Source organism: Ptychodera flava, chromosome 21 (assembly GCF_041260155.1).
Source record: "Ptychodera flava strain L36383 chromosome 21, AS_Pfla_20210202, whole genome shotgun sequence".
Lineage (NCBI taxonomy): Eukaryota > Metazoa > Hemichordata > Enteropneusta > Ptychoderidae > Ptychodera > Ptychodera flava.
The window spans coordinates 12,053,679-12,068,917 of record NC_091948.1 but is presented as its reverse complement, the minus strand read 5'-3'; the positions used below and the strand labels follow the sequence as shown (position 1 = coordinate 12,068,917).

Sequence of the window (15,239 nt, the reverse complement as noted above, 5' to 3'; positions counted from 1 at the left end):
ACTACTTTGTTGGTCGTACGGTGGTCATACTCGTAATAGTCGTTGTAGAATGAAAATTTGTGAACAACCTAGCCGATTCTTCTATTGTTTTAACGTTCCTTCTCAACACTTCCGAACAACTTATCGGACGCATACCATACTTCACACCTTCCACTCTTTCACCAGGCTGAAAGTTGCAGTGAGCGCTGATGTGTAGACAATGCATGCAACAGCTGGTAGCTACGCAAAGCGTGTGAATTAAAGGATGGCTGGAATATTTTAAAGCGTAGCGGGGAGAATCAAAGCGTAGCGGGGAGAAGCGAAAGCGTAGCGGGACCGCTACGCTAAAATGGCCTGGGGAGAACACTGCTCATCTTTGTAGCCAATATTATGAAATGTATTCATTTACAGTACATTCTGTGCCTGTCACACCAATTTATTCATTCAGCGACTCCCATCAATGTGGCCTGTCAGCTATATTGGATCATATAACAAAACAAATCGATCTTCAAAATAAAGCCAGGAGACATTTTAAAGTCTGAACAAAATCAACTGACACATGTTTGAGAAGCAGCTCAGGATATGGAAACATATATTTGAGTTTACAGCCCCCTCACGTGAATAATTTCATAAAAAGTGGTTGCTTGGCAGCCTCCTTCTATGTGAAATAATCAGTCAATCACTGATTTTGAATGAATTATGGTACAAACAAAACCACATCCACAAACACACACAGCAATACATGTATTGCCATATGCATTTGACACATGGGTTGGTTTGTATTGGGTCATATTGGGTCTACAGAACATTGTGTGTCCCTTTTATGAGTAGAACCACTGATGTACATTTGGTGTGTACTCTTGATTTCAAATGACATCATATGTGCATGCCAGAGTTTATGATGGATATGCACTGTACGCACGCACATGTGTGTGTATGCACAGTTGAATGCGTGCATGTGCATTGCCGAATGTAAAAGCCTGGGTCACAGGGACTTACATGTATAATGAGGAAAAACTTACCACATGGGAGCGGAAGAGATCCAATGCTCTGGGAACATCAAACTTCCTGGCCATAAGAAACTTGACAGCTGTGTTGCGTGACACTGGTGGCACGTTGTGTTCTGATCGGACATTGTTCAGCTGTTCAAGAAATTGCTGTGTTGCCTACAATTAAAAAGACACTTGAAATCAGTAGCCAGAACATCTTAAATACACTTAATTTTCACATTAGGATTACACTGTTCAGATTCAAGGTTTTGGATCAGTCTGCGGTTGCACAAACATGAATATGAATTTTTTATCACAACGCAAAAGCTGCGTCCACACATTCCCAGTTAGTGGTATCTGAGATACCACTAACTGGGTTCTGATGGCCTTACAAAAGAACAGGATGGATGGATGGATGGATGGATTGGTTGATGGGTGGGTGGGTGGATGGATTGATGGATGGATGGATGGATGGATGGATGGCAACCAAGTATAATTTCATGTAGATGACATTGTCTGAACAGAACTTGAAAGTAGACAGAGCACAGGTAATTTAGGTACACTATACGTTTTGTTTAACCCTTTCACCACCATGGTTTGTCCCAAGTCCATTGTTTTCTATGGTAAAGTTGGACCTGTATACAGGGAACTGGGGGTGAAAGAGTTAAAGCTGGACTGACTTGTTCTTAATCCATATCAATGCTTCAGCTAGTACACACCATATGACAGCAGTACGCACCATATAATACCATTAACTTAGTCACAACAGGGATGTAGAAAATTTTGGTTACAGGGGACAACAATAAAAGTATAGGCGGTTAAAAGTAGTGTGTGAGCACATTGAATTTGTGCAAAGTCCTGATTTTTACTAAACTAATAATTTTCACAGCCAGCAAATCTTAGCTGACAGCCTGTTGTGTTTGCTGGTTGTTGGCTATTTTCTACATCCCTGCACAAGTATCATTTTATTGTTGTTATCTTTATCCACATTACGACACTGGGTAAACTATGGCATTCATGAATATTTTATGCTGCCTGTATACCAGACCAAGCAACACCTGCAAAAGACTTGGCTATTACATTGGCAAGGACGGCCACTCACAAAGCCCATGCACTGTCAAACTGAATTGTTCAGACAGACACACTTGCTGAGGTCTCCACAGATACCTTCGTCTATTTGATGGCTGTTGGATTCAGTTTATATGGAGAATCACTTAAGGCAATATACTGTATTAAACCATAATGTAATAAAATAGAACACGATGATTTGGTGTTTAAAGCAATGAGGACAAAATAAATCAACAGTAACACACTAAGAATTGATTGGAAATACAATTATGCTCTACTGAGCATAAAAAATGCAGCCTCTCGGTACAGAATGTACTTTTCTCATTGTGTGAATTTGAACACTGGATAATGATATCGACAAATTAATTTTTTGGGTTACATGACTCAGCTTGTCAGCAAGTTGTCTTAATCAAATATATCAAATGAGCCACACTAAACACACACACACAAGTACAATACCGTCTTGTGTATCACGCATTCATCATGTTATTCTTGTCTGACATTTGCTGATCTCTTTGAATTATTGGCGACCTTTGCAAATTTAAAATACATTTGGGAGGCAGATATCTGGTTATCATCAAAATGGAATGTACATGTAATTCTACAGCCATGCTAATGCAGTTTCATAAAACGCAGGTATTACTGCATACTCTTGTAGTAATAGACATGTCGGGGTGAAAATTACATAAAAAATGAAACTAAAAGGGGAATATGAGGACATACATGTATATTTCATGTATTGATAATTTTAGGTATTTCTCAGCTTGTGTAGTACAGATAAGATGTTTTCAAGATGTATCTTGGGTGACAATGCATACAAGTAATGTCATTCAAGATATGCAACACTGCACTAGCAACAAGATCAATTGATTGGCCTTGTTTAGACAAACAGGCAGTACATTGCATCTCAAAATATGCTTGTATTTCACATGCTTTGGAACAGATTGTACTGTCTTTTTTACTGTTACTTCAACAGTTAGTACAATTTTGAAGTGACTGTCTATTTTCATCCTGTAACTGCATTACTTATCCCATAGCCTTTACTACACAATATTCTGTCATAAATTTACTATCACTAGAAATGGCACACTTTACACTTGGTTTTCGTAGCTTTACGTTCTCATAGGGAGAAAACTTACAAAATTACTTTCCAGCAATGCATGAATATTTAAACAATTGAATGAAGTCAAAACATGACAGTTCTTCAAGTTTAGTGTCTGGATGTAGCTTCATGGGGAGTGATAGGTATCTAGAAACTTATAATTGATATTTACTTTTGATTTCCATGATGTCATCCAACTGTTAAATTTCATACTACAGGGTGATAAAATTATTCACAAAGCCTAACATAAAATCATGATATGATATACATGATATTATTATTTTTACTTTTCTGTTAAATTGTAACGGTGAAGAAGATCTTTTTGAAATTTACTTTCAATTACTTTTATCTTAGTCCGACACAATAAGCCGGAAGTTCACACGCCAGTTTAAAATCTGTAAACTCTGAGGAAGTTAACTCTCTGGAACCAGAGGCTATTTCAGCTCCACACTGCCATGCAAGATTTAACATCATTGTTAAACCAATCTCATTTGAGCAGTACTCACACTATTAAAATATCTATTAACCCTTTTCCTGCCGAGCGCCCCTGTCCGTTATCCTGCCAAGTCGGTCAAAACCGGCCCCCTTTTCCGTGTCTACAGAAGATAGGCTCTCCTGCACGCTTTCCTGCCAGGCATTTGGCGGGAAAATACCGCATTTTCGGGGTACGATTACCGACCATATACGTGTTAGACTTCAAAAATTTTTGCATGCCCGTATAGAGGGGCAACCGCTGATGAGGTTGTGTCCAGAAAATGACGAGGTCACGGGCGTTGTTTGCCCCGGGGGACGTGCACTTTTATGCCCTTTTCTAGCTTACTTTCGCGGAAGTAAAGCTCGTTCGCCGGCACGCATGGCCACACCGGGAAACGTCACCTCTCTCGTGGGTTAGTAGAAGACCCAGGGTTAGTGCTATGGGTTTGGCAGCACCCTCAAACCTGTCCTGTTTCCCCTGGGTTGTGTCACTTGGCCACGTACTTTGAACGACTTGGAAGAGTCGCACATTGCAGTCTGCTTTGACGTAGTGTCAACGACATAGTTCCGCCATTGAAGGAAGGCGTGTACGTAGTTTGGCCAGTTCAGTGAACACTTAGCTCGTTAGTGTTACCGTTTCCTAACACGTTAGTTGTGCAGTTGTTACTAAGGTGCAGTTTTGTACCACCTTAGCTCTGGACAGTGCAACTGCTCTATGCACTAACCCCAACGACAGATGGTTGGTACAACGTCTACGTCGCACGAGCACAGCCTCCGTTGGGCTGTGCCCCTCCCACGTGATACAACGCACGTTCATCCATTACTATAGCGTCCTTACGGATCTGCAAAAACGAAAGTGGGGGTAAAAACAAAACAAACGAAAATATGCGATCCATAGATAGTATTTTATTCGGGAATAATTTACATTATGCCGAACAATAAATCTCGGAGTCTGTCTCGACGTCCGAGTGCATGGTCCGTGTTTCAAAAATTACAATCGGGGTGGCAGATCCGTGTTTCAAAATTATAATAGGGGGAATTGTACAAATAATCCGTCTAAACAAACAAAACAAACGAAAATATGCGATCCATAGATAGTATTTTATTCGGGAATAATTTACATTATGCCGAATAATAAATCTCAGAGTCTGTCTCGACGTCCGAGTGCATGGTCCGTGTTACAAAGATTACAATCGGGGGATTGTACAAAATAATCCGTGTTTCAATTTACAATCAGCGGGATCGTAAAGCACAAACAAACGGCACAACCGTGCTCAAAATGTGATCATGGTCCGTGTTCAGAATACAGTCAAGCCACTGTTAGGCGAAGCTGTCCCCTGTCCGTTATTTACGTCGGGTTCTCTTGCTGATGGGTGTCGTCGGGGCTGTGTGAGTAGAGGTCTGCACGCCAATGCTCCTCTTACCTCGTAGCATCATGCGATGATGAAAAGCCGCAAAACACTCGCCCTCGTGAAGATGAACCCCGCACAGACTACATCCTTTGGACGTCTCAGACAGTCGTCCGCTCGCAGTGGTCTTACCCTCTCTGCTACATACTTTACAGCATTTCTGCCGCCCCTCCAAACGGCTGACAACGTGCATCGGCTGATTCTGTGGATTGATGTACGAGGCAAGAGAAACAGTGGCCTCGACCTCTCTCACACTGGGCTGCGATCGCCCACAATAACCGCCAATGAGTTGTTTCCCGACACGCAGATGAAACATCTTATGGGTCAGCTTACTATCAGGGTGTACATGCTTGAAGCATATATATGCATTTACCAGGGCAACATCAATCAGGTAACATGCCAGATATGTCCACCATCTGTGGTTCTTGCGCCCAGTGTGAAAGTACTTGCGCTTCTGGTTGGCTCGGTCGACGCCTCCCATGTACCGGCGATAATTATACAGCGACAGAGGCACTTGTCGCCGCTCGTCTCCCTCCCCCACTGGCACGCACTCCAAGGGTGGATAGACCGTATTCAAGATCAGCACCTGAGCGTTACTATCCTGATAAGCAGTGATGTTAAGACGAGAGTCCGTTCTGGTCGTGGCTTTCATATCCCCAACAGACAGAGGAAGGCGCTTCCTCTTACCCGGCGGAATTAATTGAGGGGGCATGGTGCGACGATTACGGCGGTTTGAAAACCCCCGACCATGTAGATCCCGGTCTCCATCAGCTCTCTAGCAGTAACGACCGTGCTAAACAGGCTATCACAGAATAGGCTGTGATTATATCCACAGAATGGCTGGACCAGCTCCATCGTAATTCTTTTCACCACACCTCGCTCCTGCCGTCTCCCATCAGTCCGATCCCGATATTTCACACCTAGGTACGGTGCAAAGTTAGCTATGTATGCAGTGGTGGAGTCGCACAGCTGCCATATCTTGAAACCGTCTCGATCAGGCTTATGCGGTAATCTCTGCTTAAATTTAGAACGGCCCTTAAATCGCACCATGCCCTCGTCGATGGAGATCTCTCTACCCATCTTATAATTATTTACGCACCGGTCAACTATGGGCTCCATCCATGGATTGATTTTATACAGGGGATCCTCCTGACACCGACGTCGGCGGCGTGCCTCATCAGGATCACGACGTGGATCGTTCTCTGGGTCTGCCAGATGAAAGTATCGCATAAGCTGCTGAAAGCGACTGCGGGTAATCACAGTAGAAATACCCTGGTTTCTCAGAAAGGGATCGCTAGACCAATAATCCTCCACTGATGATTTACGGTCGATACCCATACAGACTAAGACGCCAATGAACGCCTGCACCTCTCGGTAGTCAGCGTTACGCCAGTATTTATCTATTTTCCTAGCGATATGTCGCTGGTGGAATTTGGCGTATTTATTAGTCTCGTCCTTGGCCAATCTGATCAGTGTAGCTGGAATAAACTTAAAAAAGTAATCGAGCTCACGGGCGTGGCTGGGCAAGGTGAAAGTCGGTCCTCTCTCATGGTCAAAATCGGTCTCCTCAAATATATTAGCATCGGTAGTCTCCGACATACGCCAGACAGGAGGTGTGTCGTCCTCCGCCAACACAGCAGCAACGTCATCATCGTCGTCAGAGCTTGCCTCACCTACGTACTGCCTGTCATAAAAGTCATCGTCCTCTGCCGCATCCTCGTCAACCTCCGAGTCGGACTCAGCGGTGATATCACCGTCGTCTGGGCGTCTGGCCTGAACTCGCCCGTAGCGGCATCAAGGATCATATCTGGCTCAAAATCAGGTGGGCTATCCTGATAACGAACCCTCCGCACTATCTTTTTCGGCGGGGACATCGCAGCACACGAAACTATGGCAGGAGCGGGCTCGGCAGCCTCTGCTGATGACGAGGACTCAAGCTCTTTCGCACTGGGCACAGGAACCTCTCCTGACGCAGGATGAGGGCTCATAGTAGCAACAGATGGTGTCTCTCCGGAGCAGCCGGGGGAGAACCAATGGCATCAGCCGTCTCATTACTCACTGTCTCACTAGCAGCAGCAGACGTAGTCTGTGCAGGTGAAGTATCTCCCACAAGAGCAGATGTAGTCTCTGCAGGTGAAGTAGTCTCTCCCGGAGCAGCCGGGTGAGAACCACTGGCAACCGGTGACCCGTCATCATCCTCATCGGCAAACGATCGGTCTTACGTTTACGCTTACCACTGGGTTTTTCAGCCGGAGATGGCTTCGCCTTACGGGAGCGTTTCTTGCCCGACTTCTTAGAACGTTTACTAGGGACATCACAACGATCGCTACCACTACCGCCCGGAGACTCTGCATCTTTGAGCTTCAGTCGTCTGCTCGCCTTCAGAAAACTTTTGCGGTCCGTCAAGCTCATGTCTGGAACAGTGTCGACAGACTAGCAGGTCCCTCCCTTTTAAAGCCACAGGGAAACAAAGCCCTGGACATGATTGGACGCAGGGGTGTTAATATATGCATCCACCTGTTATTATAATGGACCTACGGCAATCAGTCCACCAACCGGCGCTGACATTCCTACCCGTCATGTAAATTGCCTGTCCGCACCATTTGATATGCTAATAATACTCATTTGCGATGCAAATCAATCGAGCACTTAGCATAACATAGTCAATGTCATTAGCATCTCAACTTGACATTCCGTCCAGCTGGGTACGTGGCATGCGCACCTGCCACCCAAGGACGTTGCCCCAAGCCCATGTTTAGTACGGGTGGGAAACCCGTATCTTTAACCTCATGTCCCTTCTAAGTACGCCTGCGCAGGGCGTATTGTCATCCAAGTCGGTGACAAGCCAACCCGACAGATTGCCCATTAAGCAGTAATGGACTGGCCGTCTCGTTCTTGTACGGCAACGAACAGTGCTTCAGCGGCTTGTTTAGGTCATAACCGTCGCCTGCCGAGCGGCTTACCCAACTAAGGCGGTCAAAGATGAAGGATGCCAAAATTGTCAACGGCTGTCTCGGCCTCGTCCGTTGGGCAAACATGGCTCCTTCAAATAACGTGGCCAGCACGTCTACGTCATCAGCGGTGATGACGACCCGTCATTGACGCCCGAGTGCGTAAAACTCGGAATATACCGACAGGTACCTCTACCTGAGTCGGTCATACTACGGTATAAACCAAACACAGGTCTGCCAACTCCCGTTAGACTCGGCCGTTAGCCGAACTTCACAGGGACAACATAGGCGTAACAAGTCGGTGAACAACGGTTCACGCACCTAACCGCAGCCGCCAAGTCGGTGAACAATGGTATCAAATTTTGAGGCCATGTTCCTGAATGGCAAGGCTGAGGCGGTGTGTTTCGTTGCACGGCTTGAACGTCTAGAGCCAAGTGCAGCCGACAACGTCCGACATCTGAGTGGGTAGTCTTTTCGAGAAGGTAACAAGTCGGTTAAAAGCGGTGGTTACCCTTCACAAATGTCGCTCAAGTCCGTTCGGATCAGTTCCATGTCAGGGACTAATCAAGCCGAGTCCGTCAAATCCGTCCGCACTTCCCGTCAATCAGGACCAAGTCCGTGATTTTCGTCTCGCACCATTGGCAAAAAATTGCACCGCCAGCTGAGGCGGTCTTAGGCGGTTGCCTTCGAGAAAGCCGAGTCCGTCAAATCCGTCCGCACTTCCCGTCAATCAGGACCAAGTCCGTGATTTTCGTCTCGCACCATTGGCAAAAAATTGCACCGCCAGCTGAGGCGGTCTTAGGCGGTTGCCTTACAGATTAGCGTTGCCGAGACGGTCAATTTCGGCCGCAATCTATGTAGTGCCTCAGAGCCAAGTTACCCCAAACTCCGCTAGAATACGTCAACGTGCTAACCTGCCAAGTACGCTACTCGTCCCCCCAAAAAAAACCAGTCCCCCACCGGGGGGGGGACTGGCTGGGTAGCTTCCGCACCTTTCCCTGTCCTTGGACTCTCTGTGAACCCATTTCGAGAGCAAACGCCGTTCCTCGCCCAAAACCTGTCCTCGAACGACCCCTAGCGCGAGCAAGGGTTTGCTACACGTAGTTCCGTCGACTAGGCAGGAAAGGGGGTACCAAAAAGTAGCCCGATTTCCACCGCCTTGGCAGGATAACGGCCGTGGCTGCTCAGATTCTAGCTACACCGAATTTCAAGCGGATTTTCACCGACTTGGCAGGAAAAAGGTTAATAGAACATCATCGTTATAACCAACTTCAATTTGAACAGTACATATATATATATATAGACAATGACTTTTTTATGCTGTTTCAGCGATATTTCATTTGTTCATGTGAATTAAACCTGATAGCATTCTCTGTTTAGATGTGTGTAGTTCTTGTCCGATTTAAACAATTATTGCATGTGGTTAAGTCACTGATACAGAAATCTAATACTTAATTTATGGCTTGAATTTGTTGCAAAATTGATCTAAAATTTCTGATTCCTGAAAATGATCTTGTAGCTTGGAAAGCAGGTCATCCATTTCTGCAAAATGATAATTTTTAGTGGCGTATTGTAAGACGTTTAGGCTGACACGTCCATTATGAGTCATTGACACCCTATATGGAGTGTGAAGTGGACAGCACTGATTCACAGTACTACGGTATTTCACAGAAGTCGTAGAGGCTTACAATTCTGTACATCTTCTAGTTCCATTTATTCTCTCTTAAAATTAATCATGTTTATGCAATATTCTACTTTTCTTTTAAGAAACTGTATGTCAGAACTGCATAACTACACGTATACCTTCAACTTTACTCTGAATATGTCACTCAACAACTTTCAAAAACAACCAAACAGATACATAAGTGTCATTGTGCATCTGTACCTCTATATTGACTATAATATGTATTTTCACCAACTTGGCATGGTATGTTAAATGTACAGTAGGTTTATGTCAGTTAAATCATGTTTTATACAGTGTGTATGTTTAATGTTTTCAGGGGCTTTCAAATGTTCCAGTCTTTGTGAAAATGCAGCATATGGGACATGCCATGCCTTACTGGTTTCCACCAACTTGACCTGATGGTAACACATGTATTTCACCAGATAAAGGTTAAATTTGTTTCGTAAATGTAATGTGAATTTCAGTCAGAAGTCCAGTGAGATCATCCCCTATGACAACAAGCTCTTTTAAATCTGTACTGTATCAGTGTGATTTGATTCTGATTGATGCATCAAACAGGAACCTGATCAACCCTTTATCAGCATATTTTGCTATAACCGTACTGTTTTCTGAGGCGCTGTCGAACGTTTAAAGACGGAAATTGAGGTACAAGACTTCAACCCTGAGTTCATAACCCTAATTTTCACATCCTGTGACCCTGATTGTATTCAAAGAGAGAGGGCAACAAGTAACATTCCGGTAAACTGAGGCAACAAAAGAGGAAACAACCCGTCAAACTCTTCACCTGATCAACAATAACAATTGACACACGTCTAAAAAAAAGGTGAAAAATGAACCCAAGAGAGAAGTTGTTCAAATATTACACAAATACAATTGCACAATATGTACCATGTAATCATACTTTCATGCTCATTTCAAGATCAAAGGTTACATGGACGTAAACAGAACTTTCTGTTTACACTATTAAGATGACTGTCACATGTACAGTACTTCTGTCCCATAATTAATATTCAAACAACGTTGGCAATTTCTTACGCAATGGTCACAGTGCATGTACAAATACGGCTAAATGACTACAGCGTTCTGGCAAAATAGGCTCTGGACTAGAATAACTGTGATAACTCCAACATTTTCTGGAACGAAACAAACAAAACTCAGACATTCGTTGAATCTTGAGGACCTTTGCCCATTCTGTTGACTGGAACCTTGAACAGTGCCTATACTTCTGGCTGACAGACTGTCAGTTCAGTGTAAATCACAACACAGGGTTTAATTAAACCATCCACTTTTCCATTCTTTCAGAAATTTCTTTAAACTAAAGGAAAGACAAAAGACGCACAAATTGCAGATTCGTGAAGTGAAACACACTGCGGTACTCTAGAAAACCACTGCCTGGCTGTGTATTTCCGTGGCTAGAGTAAAATAATATTTACATCAAGTACTATTATAAGACAGACATGTACACAGCAATACTTGCCACTGCCGGAGATATTTATATCTTGAAGAGTGTCAAACTTCAAAAATTTCATTGATCTAGTGTCCCGTTAAAAGCTTCCACATGTGCTTGAAAAATTCCTGAGTGCTAAATTAGCTATTTAGCAACAGACAGCCATTAAAGCACTCTAATATTGATTTTTTTCAGAGCTGCACTGTGTTGAGATCAGTGCATTGCTGATTGTGCTAAACTTAAATGCACATGAACATGAGTGTACGCAGAGTTGGTCATCTTGACTGGTTTGTGATACTAATTAAGAATCTTGAACATACAAGGATTTTTCTGGTGTGAGTCATGCCACTGTCTTTCTAATTGACGTAATTTCTAGTGGTTTTGCTGGGTTTTATGTAAAATACAGTCTTTTCAGTGTACTCAAAAAACCAATGTTGATTTGCATCTTGTTCAACTTGTTAACTCAGCCTGTCTGTGTCTGCTTGATGTCCAATGTTGACTATTATTGACAACTGAATTTTGATCCTACAGACTGTCAGCAACAATACTGCATATTGTACACAGCAAGTTGAGTGTTATACACATAGCTGATGTTTGTGTCCAACATATTTATACAGAGAATAAGGCTATACATTTGTTTCGTAGAACACAACAGATATTTTATGGAAAGTCACAGCTATGGACCAAGTCATTGAGTTACATTATTTAGTCTATGTGAAGGTGCTACATATAGAACTGTCTCTCTCCTTTTCAAGGAAACTTAAGTTAAAGCAAGGGACGTACATGAAATGCGATGGTGAATGAATATTGAATATTCATTAAGTCATATTGAGCTATGAACCACTCCACTTCCCCCGGCATCTGAGAACTTCTGTGATGACAATCCATACAGACGAGAATTTGCTACATCTCAGTCTTGTGCCCATTAGGTTAATGCACAGCACGGCTACCTCTTTTCATCCGCACTGACATTCACTGAAGTGGCAAGGCAGATAATGCTCTGTTAAACCAGACACAAAGAAAACACAGAGTGCAACCGTGATGTCATACCGTGCTATGACATCATTTATTGAATTTTTCCAGGAGACACTGCCATTAAAACATGGTTGAACATCGATGCATTTAATAAGTACCACTGCACAAACCTCGACTGTGTCTGCCAACGATGTATATGTATTAACTTGGCATGTGAACTCACGTGAACCCTGGCAAATGCATGAAAAGAGACAAGAATGCTGAACAACTGGATGACATACTGGCACCTTTTCTTTATAAAAATATCTCCTTCCTACAACAACTCATACCACACTACTCTTGAAATATTTGCCATTTTATTTTCCTGAAGGGACTCTCTTTTGGCAAGGCAGACGTACAAACCCCACTTTCCGTGTTAATATTTTTCATTGCCTCTAGGTAAACATCAAGAGGGCTCCATACAAGGATATGATACGAGACCAAACAGCAGCAAAAACCATTCAGTCAACATACCATTTAATCTCTAAACAAGGTATACACTATATGTATGATTCAAAATGTACAGGTCTCTGATACAGCATTGTCCAGTGTAATGTCTAACTGATGGAAAAGTGTTGACAGAGCTCAAGTAAACATATCATTGGTATATAGGCTTGAACCGAACTGGTGTAGTTTTTACCCTTTCAAACAAGTTCTTTGTACATTATGATATAGCCAATAGTTTTTAATTCTCTGACATATCAATGTAGAGGGGAAAGACATGTCTGCCCCTTCATACAAATATATGTCGGGTCTTTTGCAGACTCGCAACAACACTGGATAGAGCCTAAAGCTTTGATAGAAATCCATGACGACCTCCATATTACACAGCATTTGGTTTGAACTCATACATATCTGCCACAGTGAAAAACTTATATCCAATGGCCAAAAATGTCAGAGATAAAAGTATTTATTCGGAATCCTGGTCACACTTACTGAGAATGAACAATCTGTAATATACTTCCTCCTTTGTACTCATATAGTTGACATATTATTTCTTAAAACTGCCTACCTCAAAGGGTAATGGGGAGGGCTGGGGGAGTGGGGGGGAGACAGTATTTCTTCAAAGTGACCACAAAGAGGAAGTTGTCACATTTCACAGAAATTCTTACGTTATGAATCATTGATTGGGATCAAGTACGGAACCCTATACCACTTGATGCTAGAAGACAGCACTGTCCCGTGACTAACCTTGAACTTCGACTGCTGTAGCTCTGTGAGCGACTTTTGTAATCTTTGGACAATTTTATTGAGCCTTTGAGTGTAACTGTACACATTACAGTGTTTTATTCACTGAAGAGGTTTGAAAGATACCTTTAACCCTGTTCCTGCTAGTTTATATCATTATCAAGTCACTGTCGGTCACAACCTGGAAAGCACAAAGTGTCACACGGAATAGGTTTTTAACTAATTTGATCCATGTAGATTCACAGAAACATACTGTACATAAACATGATTTTTAGTGACTTTCATTGCTAACACCATAGCAAGGAGAAGCTTAGCCAGCTTTGACAGTCTGTGTTAAAACATACATAAAACACAGCAGTTTTGGATAATTTTATTCAAGTACTAGTATCGATTATACTTTAACGAAAATGAAATGAAAGGTAATGAACATGCATTGATTTTCTCTAAATGCATGTACACATTAATATGTTAGCGTCAGTAAAACTAACAAATGTACTGTTTTTTGCAGTTGGCCTCAGTGCAAAACAAAGTACTAATTAATAATTAACAGAGTCAAAAGAGACTTGTCCTTGGTGAAATTCAGACTTGGTGATATTGCAAACCATGAATATATGCTGAAAATACTCTTTCACCAGGACTATGCATGTAAAGTAACTCTGAAGCCCAAACACTGCAAATGCTTGATCATGACAACGCATACTTTTTGTCATAATACATGTACATATACCTTCCTCAAGGTCAGGGGTACAATTCACTTTATTACTAAAACTTTTGTAGTGTAAAAAAGTTATACAGTGGTGATGTCAAGCACTTTTACAATGAAAGCCAATTTACAGTTGTTTCGCTTTCACAACTTTCTGTCGAAACTGCCATAAAAAGTAATCACTCTATACATGTAGTTGTCAAGGAGGTGCACCAGGACGCAAACCATTTTGGGATGAAAACAATTCTACAAGCGAAACTAGATGTGCATTCATCTAAACATTTCTTCCAGTTATTAGACATTTTCAGAATGCAACTCACATCGTTGTAGGCTGCACTGCAATCAATTTGAAGGCTCTTTGGTTCTTTTCACACAGGTTTTTAGGTGAATGTGGCTGTTATAGGACCGAAAGTATATTACTTCAACCCCCCTGGTGAGCAACTACAATTAAAATTTAAACATTGATCATTGTATAGTACCACAGGTAGTACTAATACATGTATACACTACCAGACACACAAGGTCGATGACCTTCAACAGAAGTGAAATCATAGACAGCAGAAGTCCAAACCTATATATTATTTTTCTTGCTATCAGGTAAATAAGAACCGGCAAACTGGTGGATAAAGCAGAAGCACCAATGTTACAATACATCGGAATTTATTATCATACTATTGTGTATACTTCTCTACCTGCAGGGAAAACTATAAGTTGTAAGTGGCCTTGTGCTAATAAACATCTTGTATATTTGTATGGTTTTAACATCTACTTGTTATCCTGTGTACAGTTTTATCATTTTAATCTTGCAACAAACTTTGATCAATGTATTAGTTTCAGGAGCGTCCTGCTTGATCCTCTCAACTTTGTGTCTTGTACAAAGATCTAAACGCCCTTTTGATAGCAATGAGACTGGACCAGAATATCTACGTAAAAAGGTTAATATCTGAATGTATGGTTTTATTTCAATGTATTACCACACACATTTACATCACATTAATATTTGCAGTTCCATCTAGAGCTTTTCATACAGTACCTGTACATGTGTCCATCTCAATCACAATACATAATCACAAATAACACATCTCAGAGCTGACATGCCAGCATAGACAGTCACTGGTCACGAAATGTGTACTTGTAGTCATGGCAACTGTCTCCCGAGACACATTTGACCTCTGGCATATCATTGTCTCACTTTGTACATTGCAACTGAAGGAAAGGGTAAGTATTGAGG

General features: G+C 42.3%; 1 protein-coding gene across 1 annotated transcript in view; it reads right to left on the bottom strand.

Annotated features, from left to right (window-relative positions):
• The window catches only part of LOC139121415 (tyrosine-protein phosphatase non-receptor type 9-like), a 68,526-nt gene that overhangs the window by 32,990 nt on the left and 20,297 nt on the right, over positions 1-15,239 (bottom strand). The window contains exon 2 of the mRNA XM_070686270.1: positions 1,002-1,145. Within this exon, the coding sequence (XP_070542371.1) occupies positions 1,002-1,145 (144 nt within the window). The remainder of the gene's footprint in view (positions 1-1,001; positions 1,146-15,239) is intronic.